This window comes from Papilio machaon, chromosome 26 (genome assembly GCF_912999745.1).
Source record: "Papilio machaon chromosome 26, ilPapMach1.1, whole genome shotgun sequence".
Taxonomy (NCBI): Eukaryota; Metazoa; Arthropoda; class Insecta; order Lepidoptera; family Papilionidae; genus Papilio; species Papilio machaon.
This window is the reverse complement of record NC_060011.1, coordinates 2,730,161-2,756,654: the sequence shown is the minus strand read 5'-3', so window position 1 is coordinate 2,756,654 and position 26,494 is coordinate 2,730,161. Positions and strand designations below refer to the sequence as shown.

Below are 26,494 nucleotides of genomic sequence, written 5' to 3'. Positions count from 1 at the left end.
ATCCACCTGAACTCGTCTGGACAATCTATGGCAGCACGAACAAACCGGCGCCGTCTCGCTCGCTCGCGACGCGCGCAAGATGCGCTCTCTCATTCTCCCCGCGCGCCCGGTTGCCGCGCCGCTCTCAGCCAATCGGCGGCCATCTTGTGCTCCCCCGAGAGCAAGCGACAGTGCGTACTCTCATCACAATCACAAGGAGACGACATCTCGCCGCGCGAGGTTGTCGTTCCTGCGCAAGATGCGCTCAGCTCACACAAGCGCGCGACTTATTTAATATCAAAAAGTGCCTTTCGTACTCTTTTGTGTTTTCGTAAGACTGACAAACAGTGCTCAATAAAGTTAACCTGTGCAGTGAGAGACTGGAGAAGAATTCGTGCAAAATTGGACTTTTCGTTGAAAATTTGAACGGGCTGATATCGCGAAAATTATCCACGATTGGGTAAGTGTCGTTTTGATTAGATTACAATGCAAATAACGTATTTAGTGTTGACGGCGGGCAGTCGCCCTACACCACTTTCGCTGCATAAAATACGCAATCACCTTATTGCATACACCTTGTGCTGGTAGTAGCTAATAAGTAAAGTTTCCGAGCTTTATTTATAAATAATTTTCATTTTGATGTGAACGTATTTTAAAAATTCTCCACATTTGGTTACTTTCTCAAATTTCACCTTAAATTCAGCGAACTAATTTAAATTAAGAAGCAAAACGCTAACTTTTTTTTGTAATTTTTGTAGTTGTTATTTGAAAATTATTATTTGGTATTGGTATGTTTTAAAATGAAATAATCTTATTAGAATGATAATTTACTTATTTAAAAAGATGTAAACTATTTGCGAAGGACTAACTTATTTACCGACACTTTAAAATCCGACGGGACATAAAGTTCAAGAAATATGAACGAAAAAAATTCTGTTTTCTTTATAACGGTTTTCGAATCTATACGGCCGTTTTTCTAAACCAACTAGTTATTGATTTTACGAACTAAAAATAACATAAACCGAATAAATTTTTCTAAAACTGCATTTTATACCGCGGATTTTTAATAAATACAATTTGTGCTTAAATGTTGACCTTTACAGTTTTCAAATTTAATGCGTCAAAGATTGATCTAAATATCTCAATAATAAAAATAAAATAAAAAGGAAACTGAATTCTACAAATTAATAGTAAAAATTATCTGATGTTAGAAATTAACAGTTATTTAAGTTTTTTTTTTTTACTTTTAAATAGATAATTTAGAATTAAACTAAAAAATAGTAATTAGTTCAGATTCTAAGAAGTTAATCTCCGTTCGACATAATATTACGTATTAATTTATATAATCTTAAAGTATTCATTATTGTAATTAACCATATTTTAGAAATAACCGTTTCCTAAAATGTCATAAATTATTGACTTATTTGCAATTCCAAAATGTTCATGATGATGTGATTCAGAAGTGAAAATGTCATAATATATATAAATGTCATAAGATGATAAATTCTGCCGCGCACAAAGAGACATTCATGGATTTCTAAATGGAACATACATTACTGGTATGGATATAATTTGCTATTATTTCAAAAAGCATTAGCAGTCGCTAAAACGTTAATGAGACAGAAATTAGCTAGTTGGTCACGCAAGTACAGTTGATACGAGAAGTCTCATACAATTATGTATTCGACTTCGTCAACATAGAAATAAAAAATAGCCTAAAATATGCCCGCGTGCATCAGCTACCTTTCCGTCCAAGTCCGGTCAAAATCGGTCCAGTCTTTCCGGAGATTACTCGGAACAAATGCAGACTTGCGGACAGACATGCGTTGCTGGTGATATATATATATTATTTGTAATCAGCAACGCAAATAGACACTCCAATTTTAATAATATATATTATCTTAACATATCTTAGGATGTTTAAGGTATCGGGTAACATTTTACATTTTGTTAGCGACTGTACCCTTTTTGTAATGGACCCTACCTATTTTATATAAATGTTAAAGTTACGGGCGGTAGACTGAAATAATGTGATTAATATGTAAATTAACTGATCAGTTTACAAAATACTTAAAACGTTCAATTATCTTTTTATTTTTATTTTGACTTCATTAAATAAATACTACTAAGATATGAAGAAAGAGAATTTTCTTATTAGACTTTAACACCAGATATACCTACAATAAGAGGTCTTTATCGTCAACAAGCACTCGTCATTAAATCCAAATTACCACAGCGTGCGGGCGATAAGAATCTCGAATCTCATCTCAGATTGAGACATATCTGGCAATAACTGTCTTATCTCGAGAGCTTCAAGATAGGCCCCTGCAACATCTCGATTACATGATTACAACGTAATGTGACTGGAAGAATATTACCCACTCTATCATTAAAATTAGCACCAAATAACCACCTGGATCATTAGTCTTAAAAGATCGCCGCAAGCCCTATTGCAAAACCATTTCATATAATTTTGCTGTAAAATCTACTAATACTGTAGCAGTTATATACATAAATCAATTTATGCCTCAATAGACAACACGTTGTCAAAAAAGTTACCCGATAGACACTTGTCTCCTCTTCTTCTTTTTAACTGACTTCAAAAGGGAGGTTCTCTGAGTTAAACTACATTGTGTTTTGAATACGTTAATTTAGGTTAGCCGACAATATCAGATTCATTAGAATATAAAACGAATAAGATCAGGTAAAAGATTTTCAGTTCTTTGTTTGCTAAACATCAATTCAAAAACAAATCTTTATCTATTTTAATTTTTTAATGACAGAGTGAGAAGAATGATAAATTTTCTCCAAGTGTTTCGGCAATAGAAGCCTAAGGATATATTGTACAAATAAGGAAAAAAAATCTTAAAGAATGTGAGATTCTATTAAATCAAAGAAATGTAAAGTCTTCAATCCGTCTGGCGCCGCGCGGGACATAATGCCCATTAGTAAAAGAACTAGCTCGTGCACAACCGAGAGACATAAGCTAATAGTTTTATATTTTAATCGCAACATTGGAATGTTGGCTTTAAAGATTTAAAAACTTCCTCGAGATGTGCAATATTATGTATATTTATCTTTTAACAATTTCTACGTACAATAGACGAATGATAATCAGTTCTGAGATCATTTAAATTTAAAAATATATGATAAAAGATTGACCTTTAGTTTCTGAGACCATCAGTGATAAAACAGAAACACAACCATATGTTTTTGGTCTCAAAAATCCACGATAACTGTCAGTCATTTGATAGACATCCAGAGGGTTCATAGGTAGATTAAATATTATGAACTAACCCGCGACGAATTAAAAAAAAACTTAATTTGTAGCCTATGTGTTCTTCCAGACTATGTTCTACCTCCGTGTCAAATTTCAGCAAGATCGATGCAGCCATTCTGGAGATACTTCCAAATATTCGCATTTATAATATAAGTAAGATTTACACCAAGGGACTGCAAGTAGATTACCAAAGCACTCGATTTGGAGCAGTAAGAATAAAAGATAAATGTAGAATTTTGTTTCTTGTAAGACTCCAATTTGAATTGCAGACAATTAAAGTATAAAATCCCAAAAGAAAGACTATCAACCACTTCTAGTACGATTAGCCCAGTATTAATAATCTTAACTCTTTTTTATACTTGTTTCCCCAATCAAAAGCTTGACTTTAATGGATGAAGAAATTATTTTGTTAATCACTACAACCATACAATATCTCAGTATTTATCTTTTGTCCGTAATATCTCGTAATATTGCATCAATACTTGGAGATGTTATATGGCAACATTGTCACGAATATACCGATAGTGTTGTCATTTTATGGACAAAATGTGGCATAATAATATTTACTAAGCCATGAGTTTCGCACTTATCTAATTTAATTGTCGATATATCTACGCTTCGTAAGACGTGTTAATAATATAATTTTTATATTCTCTGTAACGTTTGACGGCGACAGAGTAATAAAATATTATTAGCTAAAAGTGTGACATATTAAATTAAATATTTAGAATACGATGTACCAAATAATATTTTTTTATATCAAAATGTTGCAAACGAGCAAACGGTCACCTGAATTCGCCGAAATAGCGACCGTTGCCCATAGACATCCGCAAATGCAGATGCGTTTCCTACCTTTAATCAACTCTCATTCACCATAATATTTGTGATAACCGAAATTAACCGAATTGTGTGTGTAGTGAACAAAACTACAAGCCAATGGCAGTACAAGTTTGCTTCCCCCCCCCCCCAAAGTTTAAATAAGGGGGCGCTGTAAAATATAACCCAGGGAATAGCACTTAAACTGGCACTGAAGTACGTGTAATTCTTTCAGATCATTCGATTTATGGCTATAACATTATTGATACAGAAAGATACTTGAAAAAAAAAACAATATTTAAAAGCTATTTGTAATAATTATTGATAATTAATATTGTCATCGGATCACGTCTGCCGTGATAAAACTATGAAATCCTTGCGAGTCGTGATAACGAACTGATAAATAAGAGTAATTGATTTTGTTTGTCAGTCGAGCGCAGGTACATACATACACGACGCAGATAATATAATGGATAAATAAACTAATACGTATACAATCTTGTTTTCATTGGTTTTTATCGGATATACTACGAATTGTCAAGTTATGTTCCCTTCCTGTTATAAAGCAGGCTAAACTAAATTACCATTTTGGTGATTTAAAGAAAAATGAATTGCCATCTCTGTCCCACTCAGAAGGGATAGAAGAATGTAAAATATAATATTAGATAATTCAATTCATTGAATAGATAAAAAAAAATCCGTGAATTAGTTAGGAAATGCCTTTGTTATCATTTCACAATTACGATCATGATGAAATAAAAGAAAGTAAATAAAAAAAAATATTCTGATTGAACTGTCACTGCCATCTAGCGACGCTCAAAGGCAACATTATTAGATTGAAAACTTAAAAATATTACATCATTGACTGATGCCTGTTAATTGCTATTAAACTTTAAAACCAAAATCTAAATATTTTTTATATATTTATAGGTACATTAGATGACTGTCAGTTTATGTGCAGCCGAAAATTAATAAATATTAATTTAAGTATCAAGACGTATTGTACCACCTTAATGAAAGATGAAAAGATTCTATATCAGTAGGTTTGTAACGCCGATTTAAAAAGAGTATTTTTATGGCTTTGAATCTTGAAGTCTTCACAATCGATAGACGAGACAATGCTTGGAAAAGATCCAAGTTATATAAATAACCAAACAAGTTACATAAAAATTCAAACAAACCGTACGTAATACTAAAATGTGGATACTACATACGTCATCAAGTATTAAACACATTCAATACTACTTCATCCCTACAATTGTTTCATTGTTCATAAAACAACCGTCAATCCCGACGCAAAAAAATGTCTGAATCTATGAGCAATTTGATGATTTTTACTTTTCTGTGTTAAAAGCTACCTCTTAGTTGAGTTAAAAACATGCACTGAACAAAATACACATTTACAGGTGTAACTGTAATTTTTTGCCGAAGTAAAATAGCTTTTGCGGCCTATTTTCCTATATCGTTGAAACATTGAGAGCCTCTCCTGACAAAAAGTCAATTTGCACATTGGTCCTTATTCGTAGGAGCCGTCGATTAATTTGTAAAAGTACTTCAGGAGTTCTAATCCAGTACGTAGACGGATTAGCTTTTGTCTTGATAGCTTTATAAGATTTTAACCGGCACTTTCTTTTCAATTATCATTTCTTAGAAAAAGATTTCATTTCATATTGTGCGCGTTCGACTAAAAATTAAAACAAAGGAAGGCCGTCTGTCGGCGCGTTTGATGGCAAGGATTACACGTTACTTGGAAACTTGTAAGAGTCGTAATACAATATTTATTACTTATCTTAGCATTTACCGATAAGCGGCCTCTAACATACCGGCGATGCTTTTGCTCTTTGTTTTAGAACAATTTAAAAAAGTTTGCATACCGCAAATTATGTTTTTTATTATACTTTGCTACTGGCAGCTAACTTCTAGAATATTATGAGTAATGAGAAAAAGTGCACATTGTACGTTTGCACGTTTTATGATTTTATAGTGAGATAATTTTTTAGGTCGTCAAACAACAATCAGTAAAAGTATTAAGAGATATAAATTTTAATGTAATCTTATTTCTTAATCTTACTAATATTATAAATGAGAATATTTAGATGGATGGATGGATGTTTGAAGGTATCTCCGAAACGGCTCAACGGATCTTGTTGAAATTTGGCACAGATGTAGAACATAGTCTGGAAGAACAGATAGGCTACTAATCCCTCGCGGACAGAGTCGCGGGCGACAACTAGTAATAGAAATCATTATGAAGTTTTTCATTGTATAGAAATTCACGACTGTCCATTGAATATAGATTTTAATAATTTAATACTTAAGCTAAGTAAAAAACATAGGGATAACACATATGCTACTCAATAAGTTTTTTTAATTCCGCGCGGACAAAGCCGCGGGCAAAAGCTGGTAATTTAATAAATCACAGTATCGTCTTGCGAAGCGCGCGCAGGTTATTAACACTCATTGTCTGCACTATAATAGGTCACTTGAGGCGTGCGCATTGACCAGTATATGTTGATGATCTATGTAATAACTCTTAACATATTTATAAGTGTAATAAAAAGAATCAGTATTTAACGTATTGTTATTTCATTTTATTCAAGAATAATTAGTGGGATGATAATTATTTCGTATGAATGTTTCAGTAGTGGAGGAAGAATAGTGTTGTCTTTGTGATGATTTTAACTCCTGTTGTAGGTATATGTATGTAATATGTACATACTTGTGTAAATAAATAATAAATAAATATAATGTGAATAAATACACAATTCATTCGTAGATGTCTCCTTGTTATTCACGATATCTTTACATACCTTTCGATTCAGATTCTTTTTATTGCGAACGATTTTTTAGAATAACCCATTTGAGGTCAATAATTTTGTAATGCATTAAATATTTCCTATATATTTTTAGTGAAAGAGCTGAATGACATCGTTATTGGCAACCCTAACAATAGATGCACATGTACCCTCATTTCTCGAGTAATAACTAACTAGTGCAGGAAATTGATAAACTGAAGGGCTGTGACTCACGATTCCTTTGTCACTGTATGTACAGGTGAAATGGTCTTGTAAATATAAAAGGAACTTTAAATATATCATAGTTTTTGAAATAGAAAATGCAAATGTTTCGGACATTTTCATTTGACGCTGAAATACAAAACTTGTCATAGAATCATATACGCTAAATTAAAACTCATACCAGTTTGCCGTACGTTATCCAATCCTAAGTGGAAAGGGAATTTGTTTCTCTCACTGTGCAACTAATTGAAGTCCCGGTCATCTCGTGGCCTAAATTATCTTTTAGACATTTTACCGCTATCTAGGCACATCTATATTAACTTACAAGGTTATTTTCGTTTTGTATCCTAAAGATTTTCTATATTGTGAAGGTTACAGTCAGTCGTTAATTTAGTACTCCAGGCCCTACGAGAAATATTCTCACACAAAATCAATACTAAGATGAACCACTGCAATTTTTAGTGCTGCAGTATGTAGCACCAAAGCTGGCTTAAGCTATTGTTAAATGTTGTTTTGGGGGTCAATTAATACTGGTGTTTTCATTCCATAAATACCAGTCTTGTAATCTAAATGACGAAGATTTGTATAATCAATGCGACACCGACGAATTAAAATGTATCTCTCAAATAATTAAACCGTCGAATATTAATTGTGTCTCGCCGCAATGAATGTTAATTCGACTTCTGCTATGGAAATTATACAACAAATACGTTATCGTCGAATTTTTTTCAGTTATACTCAATGTTTTGAATGTTAAATAAAATTTAATATACACAAGTAACTATTAACACTTTGAAAGAACATTTAACTATATGGAATATGGATAGTTGCATCTCGCAATTTCTAATAGTTATTTGAATCGACTAAAGTGACTAGACCTTAACCTTTTACACACTAAGTACTGATACAGATTCAATATCACAGCATGCATCTGGATTTAATTAAAGCAATTGTATGCGCAGGCGCAGACGCGGTCGCACGTCGCGGGCAATGCAGGGTGCTGCCAACGCGCCCGCGCCCCCCGCGGCCGAGCCGCCTGCCTCCCAGCGTAAGTAGACCTCTATACTTAACGTAACGAAAACTACTTTATTGGGTCTTCATTTACCTTTGTAGCTAATCTCAAAATTAAAACATGCCGAAGGATTAAAAAATAAAACTAATGAGGGAAATCATTGCAACACAAACTATCAAGTGCCAATAGGTACTGGCAACACTTAAAATATCTCTGGGGAAATACTTTTAACAAATAAATTTAATATTTAATAATAATTTGCTCATATTACAAGTTCGACAAAAGTCTTTTTGTAAACAGCCAACATGGAGTAATAAATAGGCTTTATGCCTATTTATTGAAAGCTCGAGAGGCGAGTATCAATTTACCAAAAAGAATATATTTTAAAATTAATATTAGGCCAAGATAGAGCTGGAATACATCGATGGTCGTGATAACATTTTTTAGATACGAAGATTGATTCTTAGTTATGGATGAGGATCAAAATAATTCATTCCATAAGGATATAATATAATATGAATAAGTCAAAGTACAAAGAAGACAGGATGTTGAATTTAACGCTAATCACAATCTTACTCATAACGCGCTCATCTCGTGTTGAACCCGACACGTGCGATCAGTAGCGCGGTCATTTGACAATTGACACTAAAGCGCGCACGAGCTACGAGTTACCCGACACTAATCAGGTTTTAAACTACCCTCTGATATTTAAATTATTACTATAAACTTGATAACCGAGTCTAGAACATAAATATTTGTTATTTGATCTTTGTCATTTTAGGTCGTTGATTTTTAAAATAAGCCTTGATATAGAAGATAAATATTGGAACTAATTAGTTAATAGAAATTTAATGTAAATTATTTCAATAAAAATAGTTTAATGTAAAAAGATAAAGTACTTTCTTTGGCGAAACTTTCGTTACCTCGTAATTTTGTATGGCTAGGAAAATTTGTACAAATATTTCAGCAGATAAATTTTAACAAAATGTAACTGCTATAACGCAATAATGCAATAACGTTAACGATTATCGAGGCATTCGTTATATGCGCTGCAAAATTTCATCAACGAACGCCAATGTTAATCGGTATTGGAGAAAAAAATAACTTCACAACTGCACTGCATTATCTAAATAACTGGTTCGTATAAATGCCATTTTTATGATAACACGGAATACTTACAATAGCAAATAACAAAATTGACTCGAACGAAATGATAATATCGTTTTATTTTTTTTATTTCTTTAGGTAACTTGGTTACATAATTTTAACTGTAGACGTTTTGTGAAATATCAATTAATTTAAATTTAACAAAAAATGAGCAACTATGACAATACAGTGATAACATTTTTCATACTGGCAGAATGGAGACAACTTTAGACGTTACTATAAAAACAAAAAATTGTCTGCGCCTATATTTAAGGAAATTTAAATTTGGAATGTTTTATTTCATTAAAATCTTGAGATGTCTCTGAATGTCTTATTAACGTTTAATGGCTAGGAATTCGGTTTGCACAGCCGTATGGATAGGATATCTCTTGTGAGATGAGCCAACATCCTTTTGTATGAACGCACTTGTGTCTACAATGGATCTCAGCTTCGAATGAGGCTTTCGTAATCGTGTTTGTCCTCTGATATTGCTACGACAAATATCTTTCAACTCGTCGTATTATATAACACGTTTTATTAACACTTACTGTTAATTTCAATCTTAATAATTTGTAATCGTGAGTTACATGTAGACATGTGAAAATATACCTGTTATCAGTCGTGCATATGTATAATTTTTTTTGACTTATGAATAGTTAAGTAAATACAACAAAAAAGTATACCTAAGTAGTAGATGTAATAAAATGTCTGTATTTTTAACTGTCGTTTATTAATGTACATCTTGACTGTTTTTTTAAAGGACCAATTCAAATTGTCGTATTTTCGTAGCAAATAAACTCAAAAACTACTGGACCAGTATCAATAATTCTTTCAATATTACCAAGCTACACTATCCCTGAGTTACACAAGCTATATGAAACAATGTTTGGCTATTTACTTGTCAGTTTGTTACAAATATTAATATCTACCTGTCTAAGAAATACCGCGTCAACTCATTTGCTCAATAAACAAAAGAAACTTAACGATCAACGGTACAATTATCTGATAAGGCGTTCCGGCCCGTAAGGCCTAGCCGATTGGGCAAACTGGGCAAATTTGGGCAATTGGTGCGCTGGCAACTGATAACCGAGATGAGTAAGCCGACCAATTCACTTCTGACTAACGAAACACTACTATCGTCCAATTCATTTTCTTTCTTTAACAAAACAGAGACAGCTATATCGATGGCTCCTATGTACCTATATAAGGGCCAAAGTAACAAATTGATGATTTATTATGTTAAAAGCTCCCTTTTAGTCTAGTTAACAACATGCACTAAATACAAATACACATTTACAGGTGTAAACTTGTTTTTTTTCTAAAGTCAAAGGGCGTGTGTGGCATATTTATCTTTATGGTTGAAACTTTGAGAGCCTCTCCTGTAAAGTTGTCAATTTGCAGATTGACCCTTATTCGTAGGAGTCATTGATATCTTTCCATGCAAGTGTTACGGCAGTGGAAATTCGTGGTAACGTAGACGCATCCGGCGGATGCGATAATCTATGAATCGATTAGGTATCAATATGTTTCTTCTGAAACTACGTAGGTACTTTGAATTATTTTTTCTTACAACTATATTAAATGAATCAAATTCGTAAAGTTGTATTTTGATATGATTGACAATGTTTTTGCTCATAAGCCCTTTACATTGTATTTTTTTAAATGAAGTGCGCCTTATAAATCTGGGACACTATACGCGTTAAGTGCTCCTCTTAGTGTAGATTGCTCACATTAAAGTCTCCCGTGGTGACCAATTAATGATTCTGATTGCAGTTTATTCTTAAAGTGACTGTTACTAAATTATTTACATACTTTGCTAATATTTTCGCGTGCCCGTCCTGTCGAGATGCGTATCTTATGTGGATATCATCAATCTTATTTCTCCAAGACGTTGTCGAGGTAAATAACCTACTAACTCCAACGATGTACAATCGCCTTCGGTCGCGGTAATCCGGTTACAGAAAAATTGACTTAGATCTCACAAATAAGTTGTACGCCCCCTTCTTGCGATATAACAATCTGGCTACCGGTTTTTTATTTAATAAATAAAAATGTATGATGTAAAATATGTTTTTTTATCAATGTTTATCGTTTTAAAGTGTATGAAAAATGCAAACGATTGTTTATTTTAAGCTGGGACACCGCCAGTGAACGCGACTGTACCTGCGTACCTTTAAGTTAGATGTCCAAGCTTACGTGACGTATTTGTTAATGCCCACCGTGTAAGGGACTTCCGAACTTCGAGGAATGTATTGCTGTTACTTAAAGCTTTAACTTAAGATGTATACCTTGTCGTGCTCTTCTCGTTTTAAGAAAGCAGGTCGTTAACACGTGTGGACTTTTTGGTGTTTTTTTTTTCATTAATTTTTAGTATGCCAGTTTCTTAAGCATCTCGAATCGTCGGCTACTTAGGCTGTCTCTTAAGGGGAACACTAAGGGATTGTTTAAGATACCAGTAATTATCCCTAATAGTAAAAGATAATAGTTTTTAGTTAAATCATACTAGTAACGCCATCTATTGACTGGCAGCAGGAAAATAAAAATACAGAATGATTCATCAATAGAAGTTTATTAGCACTAGTAATGTTAGTTAATTATTGATATTTTGTTCTTATTTGTTTACAGTTGCTTAACAAGTCATTTGTGTCGTTCGTCAACTTAACACTCCTTCACGCGCCTAAATGAAACGCTTTTCCATTTGGAGAAAGCGGTCAATCGATCGGAAAACATTTTGTTTTGGCCAGGGCCATAGATAACGAAAGACTTAGAATTGAACACAGATAAATAATTATCAAAAATTTTTGACTCATAACCCAATTTACATTTAATAGCTTAATATTAGTTAAAGCACATACTATATAAAAATAAAACGGAACTTACTTCAATTTCTATTTATTACTATTGTATATAAAGAGGGATATTTAGCAAACATTTGTATGAAAATTAATCAGCCAGTGGTGTACAACATTTGGTATAAGTAAACATTCTATAGACAGGGCATCGGGAGGACACCATCAAATTGATAATAATAAGGCTTAGTAACCTATATAAAATAATATCTAACATGATGACAGCAAAACAGGAGCGAAGGACCGTTATCCTGGCATCAGAGGCGCGGAAGGCGGGCCATGACGTGCATTCTGATAGGCGCCAAGATGGCCGCCTCAATACCCACAGATTGCGTATGATTTATTTTAATGAAAATTTTCTATGCATTATAAATTTTATACAGTTATACAATTTAAATTTTATATATTCAAACGAAATATTTTGAAGCGAGCTTGAGATTTGAGGCTTTCTTTTCAAATATTGCTGGATAAGTAAAGTAATTCTCAAAGCCGTGGCTTTTAAGAGAGCTGTTACATGTTTGTATGTTTTTACTTAAACTTATTACGACATTTTCTGAACTTAAAAGGAGTGATCTATTATAAAAATAAGACAGTTCTTGTAAGAAGTAAATACTTACTGTTGGCTTCTGAGACCAAAATCTCTGTAAAAAACATATTGTCATCCCTGACATTATCTTTGACAAAACAGAGATACAACATGTTTTAATCGGAAAATGTTGGTCTCAGAAACCCACGTTAAATCCGTAAGTTTTTTCAAAAGCTAAACTTAATATTTTATTAGAGTTTATTTCATAGATTCCGTAAGTAACCATTAGAACTGAAACTAGACATATTGTGTACGACAGCAGTAATGTTAGGTTACCACTCTATTAAGTTTCACCGTTGACACAGTCCATTCCTGAGTATGGGTTATATCAGTTTCTAGACAATAGCCAACTCTCACGTCTTAAACCACTTTCAACGTAACTTACATCAAAGACAAGTGTAATAAGATACAAATTCCCTTGCATAATCCATTGAAATCTGCCTACTGCGGTAGGTAAGCAGGTAATTGTCAATGGCGACACCATAAATGAGGGCTTGGAGATACGACACGGTGTAATTCAGTACCGTTGAGGCTCATTGGAGTGTGGAAGAAAGCACCGGTACTTGGTACGTTCATTCCATATCAATCAAAACGTTTATTATATGCGGTGTCCACGTATGACCTGCTATAACCAACTACGTAACGCCTTATTACTATAACTATAAGGTGTATAATCGCGTGTAGTGTTCAGTTTGTCTGTCAACGGTCGGTGTGATGTTGCAGGGATGGCGATAGGTCGATTTAAATTCCGAATAAGAAGGAAGGAGGAAGTCACGACGCGCGCGCATCTATGTCACACCTTTTCTCCGTATATGAAGTTGAGTGAACTCAATCGTCGGAGAATTTGATGGTCTTTTATTATATTTATCACTAGCTTTTGACCGTGAATTCGTCCGCGCGGAATAAAAAAATGTATATAATAAGTAACCTTGAAGAACACATAGTTCTTTAAGAATATGTTTAATGCCTAATTTCAGCGAGATCCATTTAACTGTTCTGGAGATACCGAATAACATCCAACCATCCATCTTAACATTCGCATTTATAATATGAGTAAAATTGTCTTGCAACATCTTTACTTCAGATTTAATTTATACATTAAAGTTCTATAACTATGTAACTTATAATGAAAAAAACAAAAGCTGCCGAATTGAGTCGTTTTCGCCAATAGCTTAATGGTTAAGGTGGATTTCCGATCACGTGGTCGAGAATTCGAATTCCGTCATTCGACTATTATCTCAGTGAGGCAGTAATGCTCCGATTGTGATTTATATTCAGTTAAATCCTTGCTATTTAAGTTTATTTTCAGTCAGTGCAGGAACGTTAATTAAAAAAAGTTATAAAAGATATTAGAAAATGACGTATTTATATCAATAGCTATCAGTTTCATATAAGATTTCCATTTCGCTTAGTTATATAGGAATCGATTAGTACCAAGCTAATGCTATTAAGGATCCTATTTGGGACATAATGTGGAGCTCGACTTCGGTATTAGAGCAATCCAATTTCCTTTAATTGATCGCGTAATATTATCTACTTAAGAAACCTCTGCTATATTGTATGTCTACTGATTTTTTTTAAATAAGTACAATATAATTTATATATTAGGTTACAAATGGGGTAAAACAAAAAATTATGGAGACAAAAATCGACTTAATATTATTTAAAAAAAAACTGTAAGCAATTGTTCTTTTTGTATAATTTAACAAATAAGCAATGTGCGTCGCCTAAAATTAGCATTTCTCGATCGATTCCAGTTATTGACGTTTGTATTTCGACATAAAGGTTCGGACACATTTCCCCGTACGCGTGCCTTGCGTAAAACAATCACACCGTTGCGCTTATTTGGTAAAAGAAAACATATTTTAACATGTATAATATACTAACTGTCGCCCGCGATTCTGTCCTCGAATTTGAAAAATAACTTAATAAGTTGCCTATATGATATTCCAGACTATGTTCCACGTGTTTCCAAATTTCATCACGATCCGTTGAGCCGTTCCAAAGATACCTTTAAACAAACATCCATCTAAACATTCGCATTTATAATATAAGTAAGATTTATCTCGAAAGTTTTCCACACACTTCATTTGGATATGATGAAATATAAATTTTTCGGCAATGGAGAGAGACTTAAAAGTGATTCAACAATCCCCTGCCCTGCCCAGATTTTGTGGTTGGCTTATGTAACGTACATTTTCCTTGTAATTCATTCATACTTATAAAATTCATATAACACTAATGAACCATATCAATTTTAGTCATAATGTCGAATGTATTAATCAATATGTAAAATAGGACATCGTTACCAATCACTACGTGTCCGATTTCATTGTAAAAACATCAGCAAATAATTCACTCCAGTTTCTATTATTTTCTGTAAGGGTCACTGTACAAGGACAGCTTTAAGCAGTCGCCGTACGTAGAAATCTAATGCTGCGATATTTACATTGATACATATTGTCATCTCTTTCCTTCGCTGTTACGAAACAGAGATAACAAAACGTGTTAATGCAAGTTTCACGGCAGTGAAATTCTACCTTCAGCGGCGTTAGCAAACTGCGGTCCGTGTACGGCCAACATCAAGTGACGACCGCCTAACCTGTCCGTTTACGTCGGTCTTAAGATTGAAGAATTATTGCAAAATATGCTTATAAGAATTCTAATAGCCAAGTAAATAATTCTGTAATTCGAAACGACGGCACTTGGCACCGGATGTTTTGCTAAATTGAATCTAGTGTGACAATGAAAACTAACACTGTTCATTTGAAAAAGTTACAATTCATGAATGACGTGACGTCAATCGATTATAGTGATTTTTGCTAACGATGTACGAACTCATTAATGTATTAAAATTACTTTAATTTTCAATTTAATGTGTTAGCAATAATAATCGTGTCCAAGATTCTAATATCTGAAAAACTGGTGATTATTAATCGAGGTTAAGAGACCAAGAGGGCGCCGCCCTGTGAGCTGGACTGACCAAATATGCACCACAAACGCCATCCACATCATCGAGAACCGCACAGAGTGGTCAAGAGGAGAGGTCGCGACACTCAGAAATAAAGAAACTTACTATAATAAAGTGCACAGAGCGAAATTAATGGTCTTTTTTATAGTGTTTCATCTATCTATCTATATATATAAAAGAAAGTCGTGTTAGTTACACTATTTATAACTCAAGAACGGCTGAATCGATTTCACTGAAAATTGGTGGACAGGTAGCTGAGAACCAGGAAAAGGACATAGGATAATTTTTACCCCGTTTTCTTTTTTTCATTCTGCACGGACGGAGTCGCGGGTAAGCTAGTTATCTATATCTATCTATATAAAAGAAAGTCGTGTTAGTTACACTATTTATAACTCAAGAACGGCTGAATCGATTTCACTGAAAATTGGTGGGTAGGTAGCTTAGAACCAGGAAACGGACATAGGATAATTTTTACCCCGTTTTCTATTTTTTTAATCCCGCGCGGACGGAGGCGCGGGTAAAAGCTAGCAACGAATAAACCAGTGCTTCACTCAAACCCACCTGATGTTTTGTGGTGATGTTAAAAGATAGTACGCGCTACTACAAGTGTCTATTCAGTTCCTAAAGCTACCCACATAACTTGATGGAAACACTGATACTGGCAACTTGTATCCTTTGCTGTACCAACAATATAGTTGACTAAGTATAGCTCACCACGTGTTTCTGGTTTATTTATATTTCTTGGTCATGGTTCGAGAAATACTCAGATATTGATTGACTCGGATGTTGGCCGATTCTCAGACCTACTCAATATGCTCACAAAATTTCATTTCAATTTCATGAGAATCGGTCAAGCCGTTTCGGAGGAGTTTAACCACAAACACCGCGACACGAGAATTTTATATATTAGATAAAATGGCTATTTCGTAACTTAGGTCTTAAATTAGTAGTGCTTCCCACTTTATTATTATTCAAAATCATACACTTGCCTGTATGCCAACTTTAACTTAATAACGGCAGTTATAAGTAATTCCGTTTGCCAAAGATTGTAGATATTTAGTAAAAATTACTCGATATTTTAGGTATGTCCCGAAAGTAATAATAAGCTGACATTGCTCAGTATCAAGTTACGTCATTCAGTCGCAATTAGTTAAGTATTGATTTTATTCATAAACACGCTTAAAGAATGTCGACTTTGAATATTTTTAATAAAAAAAAATATTTGTGTGACCTCTTTTAATGTCATTGTTAAAGAGCATATTTTGCTAGACACAGACGGACATATTTGTAACGACAATACTTTGTTCCAAACAACCTTTTTAGGTAGTCTTGTATGTCAATTGATGACCTAAATTATAAAAACAGATGAACTTCAGATCACAACATGGCGGCCATTGCACTATTTCACACTTTAGTTATTTTGTAAAATTGTTTCGGATAAAATGAATTGATATTGTATATCTATATCCTCTAAAATTATTAATGGAATGTTTGTATGTAATCTCAAAAGAAAAAAAAACATATTTCACGAACATGTATCTGAGTGATATTAAAAGAATAACCAATTTTTTTTAATTTATATCTGTCCACAAGTACGCGTTTGTTCCCTGTAAACTCCTAGACTGGTTTAATTTTATTTTCTCAGCCGACAAACTGACTACTAGTGGTAAATAATGTTGTATAACTTAAAATCAACATGTCTATGGTAAAAATGTCAAGGCTTTGGATTTTAATAAGATCTATTACCTACGAGATAAAAATCTGCTAGAAATTATGATTGAATGTTACAAAATTTAGTTAGTCGAAAGAAGAATACACCACAGCATTAATCATGGTTAACATGAACACTATTTACGTCACTTTACGAATAACTAACTTTCCTTAATATACTTTCCTTTATATACTACGTCAATGCAATTGATAACACTTTTAATATGTAAATAAATATTTTCCTTTTAAACTTATTTCACTACAAGTTTAATAAGTTATTCAATGTTATTGATAAATGTGCGTCGCACAAAAGTTTTTAAATATTATCCTCAGTTTAAAAAAACGTAAATGATAAGGTTATTATATCAATTAAACTAATAATATATGGTACTACAAACTTTTTATGATAAAGAAAGCGTTACAATTTACAACACCTTAAAAAAATTCTCTATGGCCTAGTCAATTTTATACGACCCTTTTTTAAGTTAAATCTCAATTAAAATTAAAACAGTCAATAAACGAGACAATGTCACAAAGTCCCTTAAAAATGTATTAATTTTTTAATTACAATAGAGAAGTCATCTTCAAAACAGTGGAAATCCCATCGAGTCTAAATATAACGACGCCAAATCAGCCACCTGTCTTGAAGTTAATCATAACAATAGTGATTTAATAACATAATAAACTTTACCGGGGATTTTCCCCGTCTTGTTGAAAGTTACATCAGTGTCACACGCGCCTTATCGAAAACTGTGACGACACATCTTACATAAAATAACCGTACAACTCCACTGCAATGAAACTTGTAATATCAATCGAAGCTGGATGAGCAAGAGTCAAAGGAACTGCCACATTTTTATCGCTAATATAAACTTCTTTGTACCCGAGTTTCTAACTTACAGTGGTTTCTCGCTTATTTATTTATTTGAACATTTTTGCCTTTTCCAGATTCAGGTTCGACTGAATTGTAGCCTCTATTTTATCAAAAAATTAAAAGGATGACATTACTTACAAGTACCTATCACGTCAATGGAGCTCGACTGTAAAGAAACCTTAGCAATGAATCCTATTCCTCGAACCGATATATCTAGAGAGCTACGCTTTTCACAAAACATCGATCAGATAACACCAGTAGGCGAGCATGACTCATGCTTTATGACAATGAATCAAGATTTCCTCGGACATTGGACTGTCTGAGGAATTAATCATGAATACACAAACTTTACTTATTCTGGTATGAATATGATGTACATACTATATTATGTACTATGTAATACGATGATAAATATAATATGTATTCTAGTAAAAAGCACACCATTAAATATAGACCTACTAAACCGCTCACTTTCGGTAACGAAATAGTAAAAAACTTCGTATTATTTAAATCCAATGATAATGAGAAGAAGAGCATATTTTAGGCGAGTATTTTGAACCATCGAGTTAATAAAACTCACGGTTTTTCAAGCCATCTCAAAATCCGATCCTACGATGTATTTCTGCATATATCTTTTGCAAACGTTTAAATAAAACATTACAAGCATTAAATATGAACTCCATTCATAAAAGTAGTATGACATTTAAGATTGAGACTTATCCGAAAAAAGAAAAAATCATGTTTAAAGTAATCTACGTTAGCCGGCATTCAGGGAGAGTAGGTGTCAGAGTATTGATTTTCCTCCTCCCGCCCTCCCTCGGGGCGAGCACCCTCCCTCCTCCCGCCATATACTATATAACATAGCAATGTACTCACGCCTACTTTCATAACAATATTTATTCATATACAAATAAACATGTTTGCTCTTTGCCGCATTATTCACACGGCTTATTGTTTTATCTATTTAAGAGAACAATATAAGTATTAGCGTAGATTTTTTGTATCTATATCTACTTTTGGCACGTCTGAACACAATAGTTAGTAATGAATCATACGTCTACTTTGATATAATAGATTTTTTATTGTTATTAAAACAGGGATTTTGAACCTTATGCCGTATGTGTTTGTATCATTAAAAAAAATCAATTATTTAAATGGAATCCATCGTATTTTTATTAAGAAATAATCTATTAGCTGATTGTCGGAACTGAAGGCGACATCTCATTATATTTAGACTTATAAAACTATGACTATGTAACAAATGTATTGGCTGACTCAGTCCATTGTGCGTTTCTTCGAATAGTAAAATGAAAGAGCTGCCCCCTCTCCAGCGCTATTCAAACAAACTGGAATATTAATATTTTCACGTTTATTGTTGCAGAAATCAAAACAGAAGTCATTAGTGAGGCGAAAGTCAAAACTGAAGAACTACAGAGCGACAAAATGAAGTTAGAGAGTGATACGCGCGCGACGCGCACCACCAGCATTGACAGCGACAACAGATCTGATCGCAGTGAAGAGGAGGATTCCAGAAAGTGCAGGAAGAGAGCAGCGTCCACATCCCCCTCGCCAATACCCTTGGATAAAAGAACAACGCTATATGAGTGCCCTAAATGCCTACAGCGGTTTGACTCCGCCAACGCTTTCGATATACATCGCTTCACAGCTCACGGCGATGAAGTTAGAACTGGTTACGACGATATTACTCTAGTTGACTTCTCAAACAAGAAATTCCCGGAAATATCACGAGGAATGTGCGAGCGTAACACTCACGTGGCTATGCAGGAGCAACGCAAGAAATGCGACTTGTGCTCGCGGGATTTCCCATGTAGCCAGTCTTTGGACATCCATAGAAAAACTTGTACCAATTCAACCAGACTTACGAGTCCAGAGCGTGAGCGGAGGGATTTCTTCGCTAACTTAGACCTTAGAAATAGGTCTTTCGGTATTCCTGGCACCTTAACGCCGCCAATGGAGAGATTCACTACTAAATTCGAGGACAGTCATATTGGCGGAAACGGCATAAGGCATATTGATGCCGCCAGAGACTTGGCAGATATACAGTCGATCTTAAATGTGACGTCCGCCGGGAGTCTTCTTGAAAGGCTGACTGGAACTCGAGTTGCTTTAGAAAGCGCTGCCCTGACTCCACCTGACACAATTGTAAAGGAACGTGAACAGGAAGAAACTCAAGATAATTTTGCAGCTGAATTCAGAAGAATGAAGCTTCGTGGTGAATTCCCCTGCCGACTGTGTCCAGCGAAGTTTCCCAATCTTCGAGCGTTGAAAGGACATAACAGAGTGCATCTTAGCGGAACCGGTCCCGGGCCTTACCAGTGTAACATGTGTCCTCATGCATCTTTAGACAAAGCAGCTTTGGTTCGTCACATGCGAACTCATAATGGCGATCGTCCTTACGAATGTGCCGTGTGCAATTATGCGTTTACTACCAAAGCTAACTGTGAACGCCACTTACGTAATCGCCACGCCAAAGTAACCAGGGAAGACGTCAAGCGCTCTATTATTTACCATCCATCTGAGGACCCAAATAATGATGAAGTGAATTCAAAGTTGGCTCGAGATGAAGTCAAAAGATCTCTCGCTTTTCACACACCTGAAATTGAACGGCGTAACGAACCCACCGGTCGCGATACACCGTTGACTCACTATACGCCAACATTTATAACTGAAAGGCATCCAGTTACTGCATTAACTACCAAAACGTTGCCAGAAACTTCAACTTTGACTCCCAAGGAACCTGAGCAGACTCTTCCTAGAATTAAAGTGAAAGGAATCGGACAATTGACGCAAATACCGGAATTCAGACCACCTGAGCTAACATTTAATTCAAACGACACTCCACCTGAACCTTACGATGATGACGCTCCCGTCGATCTCAGTACAAGCGACAATAACAGCTGCGATGTTCTTGATCTCAGTAAAAAGAAACGCGAAGTGGATGATGAACCTAAAGGCGTTCCACGAAATCCTTTTGAGACAAACCCCGCTACAACTGCAGCTTCGGTAGCTGCTACGGCATTAGAAAAAACGAGGTTCCTCTTAGCTCAGCAAAGACTTTTCGAGTCTTCTTTACCAAAAATTGACCCATATTATGCGAATCAGTTTTCGCAGCTATATGCCGGCGCTGTCTCCGGTCTTCCGGGTTTGACAATTCCACCTTCAGCCTTTCCTATCAATCCTTACTTTCTTCAGACTTCGTTTTTTCCTCACCCAACTGATTCACAAGAACTTGCCGAAATAAAGCAGCGTATACAAAAAGAAATTATTCGTGGGCTTAGTATGTCAGGGGGAAGATTGGTCACTGAACCCGAGACTCAGCCGAAGCAAGAACCTGAAGAGGAAGACCTTAAACCGCTGTCTCAAGCTACCTCCCCCACCCCACCTCCTCGTCCTGAATCTCCACGCCCTTTAAGCAACAATGTCGTACCTCAAAGCGATTCAGTTAAGATGGTCATTAAGAACGGTATTCTAATGCCAAAGCAGAAGCAAAGACGCTATCGCACCGAAAGGCCATTCTCGTGTTCGCAATGTTCAGCTCGGTTCACTTTACGTTCGAACATGGAACGTCACGTGAAACAACAACATCCCCAGCATTGGAGCGTACGTAGACCGACGCCAAGAGCTCCACCGCCGTATCCGACGCCGGATAACATAGCTGATAGAGTGAAGTTCGCACTTTTAGCGAGACATTTGGAAAGGCCGCTGCAGCAAAATGATCGCTCCCCTATTCGTAGAGACTCTGACGAAGTGGCCGATAATGAGGAGGACGAAGACGACACTTTGGTAATTGACGAGGAACCAGAAACTGACATCAAACCTCTAGATCATACAGCCGCACATAAAGCAGCTGCAGAAATTCTAATGGCCACGCGTCAACAAGAAATGGCTAAAGATTTCGATCTTAAGATAGCAGGAAATTTAATTAACAAACCCATCCCAATTGTTACTGATAAAGCTGAAACTGGGACAGATCCTATCCAAGATTCTGAATCCATACCTGTTGTTCCAACCCGTAGTGATGAGGAGGAAGACGAAGAAGGCCTGGTCGCTTCAACTAGCGAAGGCAATAATTCTGGAAGCGATGAAAACAAGTGAGTATGAGTGTATCTTTTATATTATTTCACATTCTGTATTCACGATTACATAAAAAATAATACAACCAATTGAATCGCATCTATTTCATTATGAATAGCAAACTTACATTTTTTTCTTGATAAGAGAGAGTCAGTCACAAGTCACAGGATATATCTAAACTATTTTGTTTATTTTCAGATCGGAATCAGACACCGGTACTCTTCCTCCTAAGAAGAAATCCGCATACAGTCTAGCTCCAAATCGAGTATCATGTCCCTACTGCCACCGCAAGTTCCCCTGGTCATCGTCTCTCCGTCGACACGTTCTCACCCATACGGGACAGAAACCTTTCAAATGTCCTCACTGTCCTTTGCTCTTCACCACGAAATCCAACTGCGATCGTCACTTACTGCGTAAACATGGCGGCTCTGCTAGAGCTATACTCGCTGAACCAATCACAGACTCAGTTTCTCCACCACAAACTACTGATACTAGAACTGTGCCAGAAAGACCATTCAAATGCGCATCATGTCCAGCCAGTACCTTTTCTTCTATGGAAACTCTGAAGAAACATATGTCGTCTCGCCACGGAACTGGCGATTCCCAACCGGGCTCTCCGAATCCTGAAGGGAACGAGGAACTAGTAGACGGCCTGGTGTTCAAGTGTCATTTATGTGAAGGATCTTTTAGCGATAGGAGTGGTGCTTTGGGACATTTGGCAGCGAATCATTCCGCGGAGTACGAACAGTTGGTCAGCAAAGGGGCGCTAGATGGCAACAGTGACCGCAGCGAAAGCGCCGATGATGACGAAAGGGGAAAATTTCCTGACCACGCCAATAGAAAGGTAAGATACTAAAGTTTCAATTTCATACGCTTAACTTTCGCACACGACAGACAAACAATTTAATGGAATTAAGACGAGGTAAAAGAAATTGTTGTAATAATTACACGCAACGTCAATTTATTTTTGAACGTCAAGGAAAGTATAACACGGAAAATAAATGCAAAATTGAATTTGTTACACAAGGTCGTACAAGTAACTAAAACTAAACTACATGGTCATAATAATTTTAAAATCAAGAAAAGAGTAGGTACATCAACATCCCGTTGTCTATAAGCTAGTGAATAAAAACACCGTTTACTCCACCGTGTTACAAATAAGTCAAGGTTTACATGCATCTTCAGGTTGTATGCGCATTCTGCATCCGTCGCTTCTGGTCGGCTGAGGATCTGCGCCGTCACATGCGCACGCACTCGGGCGAGCGGCCATTCGCGTGCGATCTCTGCCGGCGGCGGTTCACACTCAAACACAGCATGCTCAGACATCGCAAGAAGCACCGAGAAGAACTCACAGATGATGAGGAAACCACACCACCTAATACACCGTTAGAAAACGCTAATACTAACGGGTAAGTTTCTTTTCAAACTAGTGTACAAACCTACTAGCCGGACAGACCAGCCAGTTTGGCCGGACATTTGGGAAGAAAGGTCGGACATCCTGTATTATTTAGGATTTTGTCTCCGTATTAATAGGTACACTCTCGTTTGGGAAATGTAAAAAGCCTAACAAAATCCGGAAAACCGTTTACTTTGGCCGGACACGGAATCAAAAAGCCTACCTATGTCCGGCTTTATCCGGACGCCTGGCAACGCTAAGTGCAAGCGTATTTTCACTTGATATGAAGTGACAAAGCCATCAATCTTTTTTTTACCCTTAGATGTTGTGCAAAAATAAATCGATATCTATGAAAACATGCATTATAGTCATTACATGTTTTCTGATAATTTAATAGCATGTTTGAAATAGCGTGCACTTTGGCGACATATATTGACCATGCAGCACTTAATGCATTATAACATTAACGTGAAACTTCGATAAAAGGGTTTTTATGAGTTTAACATAGGTTGCAAAGTTTCATATTTAATTATTTTGTTCTAGATATCGCTACCAAGATGATGAAGGTTCAGGCGGCGAAGTGCCGAGCAACGTCAACAACAACAACTCACCGCCATCTGTCCCCTACGACAAGAAACTCAAGCTGCAGATGACGTCACGCAAGTACTCCTCCGATGCAGAAAACGATCCAGAAAATGGCGGCGATTTGATCGGAAAACTGCTCGGCATACAAGACAAGACTATCATCAACAAACTCCTCTCTTCAGCGGATGAAGCGGCCAAGTTCCTCGGTGTCAACAAATGAGAGTACGCCTTAGTCCTCGTGACGCCCGCCAGACTCATCCTGGCCCCGCGGGGACTAAAAGTACTAAACCGAACCAAACAACCTACAGCGCCATCTATCAACGAGTAGATAAAGTTTGTCTGCGATGAAATAGTGATGTCCGAAAATCGCTGTTCTTATCGATTGATTACTTAATGCTATAAAATATTTAAATTAATATTTCTATTATTGCTTAATAAGATGTAAAAATTATGCAATATGTCGATGGTCAAAGAACATCTCTAGCCTTTAGCTGCCTTATATAATAGTAACCGTCCTTTTCTGCCTTAAATTGTACATTTTTATATGTGGGTGACGACAACGAAAGATAAATTTAGTGCCAGTTTTTATTTTAAAAGTACATTAATTCTTACTGTGTCGTATTTTGATGTAATTTAGGTTAGGATTTTAGCGTCGTTTTAATATTTAGGAAATATTTTTAAATGTCTACGGGAAAATAGCTTAAAAATATTCACGTTTGCATTTCCATCTAGTCGTGTTATATTCGATCTTTGAACACCGTTCCGTTTCACGCCGTAATTTTCAATATACACTATTTTTAATGGTTTTATTCCATACAAAATAACCTTTCGCAATTGTATCCAAATTTTTCTAGTCAATCTTTTAACATTTAAATGATCCTAAGCTTAAAAGATACCAAAATCAATAGTAAATATTGCATTCAAATATTTCATAAGTCTTAATTAGTATAAACAACCTCATTTTATCCTACCAATGAATAGATTAGAAATTAATTAGTTCTCAGAATTAATTAAATATATGTAGAAATTTCTAGAACTGTGTGTAATTTTAATAATGTGTCTACAATTTCTTTCTTTCAAATCATCACTTTTCATTCTTCAATACTTTTGTATCTTAAGTTTATTATAAGGTTAAATTTTATTTGCTCAAATTCATGGCATTTCTTTATCTTTAAAGACTTTATTATATTAAAAAGTTGCTTTTAAGAAAAAGTTAGGATCTCCTGTAAATATAATTTTGCTAATTACATATATTTTTTAATTTGTACCAAAGGCTTTGGGTGACTTTAGTTTACCGATTTATTTTATTGTAAAAAATATAATATTAAATGTTGATAAGGTTATTCGAAGGTAAGTAAGTTTAATGTTAGAAAAATATATGTTCTATTTTAAGGTTTTCGGTGCAGCAAATAGTTAAGTGAGTTTTGAACTCTTGATAGTTTTATTGTAATAGATATAATTCAGTCTCCTGAAATGGATGGACGAATCATACGCTAGTAATACCTAAGTCGGAATTTTGCTTTGTATAAACTTGTCGCTAAACATACCAAATATATCAACTAAATATAAATAAAATAGATTTTAATAAAGAACGATGTCTCTTAGTATTCTAAGATTGGTCCTATATATTTTTTTTTCATAATAATAATTATAATAGCTTTATAACTTCTAAAGGAAGTATTCTTGAAAGCAATATTGTAATTTATTAAAGATAAATGTTTAATTGAATTATTGTTTTTAAATTAGAAATAACTTATTTAATAACGTTAATATATAACATTGTATTATTTAAATGGAAATCCTGCTTCATGTCAATTATAATTAAAAAGCTTTGTAAATTAATAATAATTGCAATTTTATTTAATTTTTCTTATCTACGACTTTAGTTTTTTTTATGTCTTTAGGGCCAGTAAATAAGTGGTACTTCGATGTTAGTTTTTAAGAAATCTTACGAATGTCTTGTATAAGATTTACATTTAAAAATCGTGTACTTAAAAAAAAAAACAAAGTACTTTAAAATTAAGAGTTAAATTAAGTGTATTCTGGCAACACCGCTTGGCCTTTCAAATGTAGTGTCGTGTGTTTAAAAAAATGCTGTTATTTAATAAATATTATATTATCTTAAATATTGTTAAATATTACCAATGTAATTGTATGTGTGGTAATTATTTTATTATA

At 34.9% G+C, this 26,494-nt stretch overlaps 1 protein-coding gene across 2 annotated transcripts; it reads left to right on the top strand.

The window, feature by feature from the left end:
* LOC106718780 (ras-responsive element-binding protein 1) lies at nucleotides 1-24,962 on the top strand. Of its 2 annotated transcripts, XM_014512954.2 has the most exons (6): nucleotides 1-439; nucleotides 8,055-8,140; nucleotides 19,622-22,352; nucleotides 22,534-23,179; nucleotides 23,521-23,744; nucleotides 24,275-24,962. In XM_014512954.2, exons 2-6 carry the CDS (start codon nucleotides 8,083-8,085, stop codon nucleotides 24,534-24,536), a joined length of 3,921 nt encoding a protein of 1,306 aa, XP_014368440.2. In that variant the 5' UTR covers nucleotides 1-439; nucleotides 8,055-8,082; the 3' UTR covers nucleotides 24,537-24,962. The 2 variants fall into 2 exon arrangements, with proteins under 2 accessions (XP_014368440.2, XP_014368441.2); XM_014512955.2 differs by lacking the exon at nucleotides 8,055-8,140.
* The last annotated feature ends 1,532 nt before the right edge of the window (nucleotides 24,963-26,494 follow it).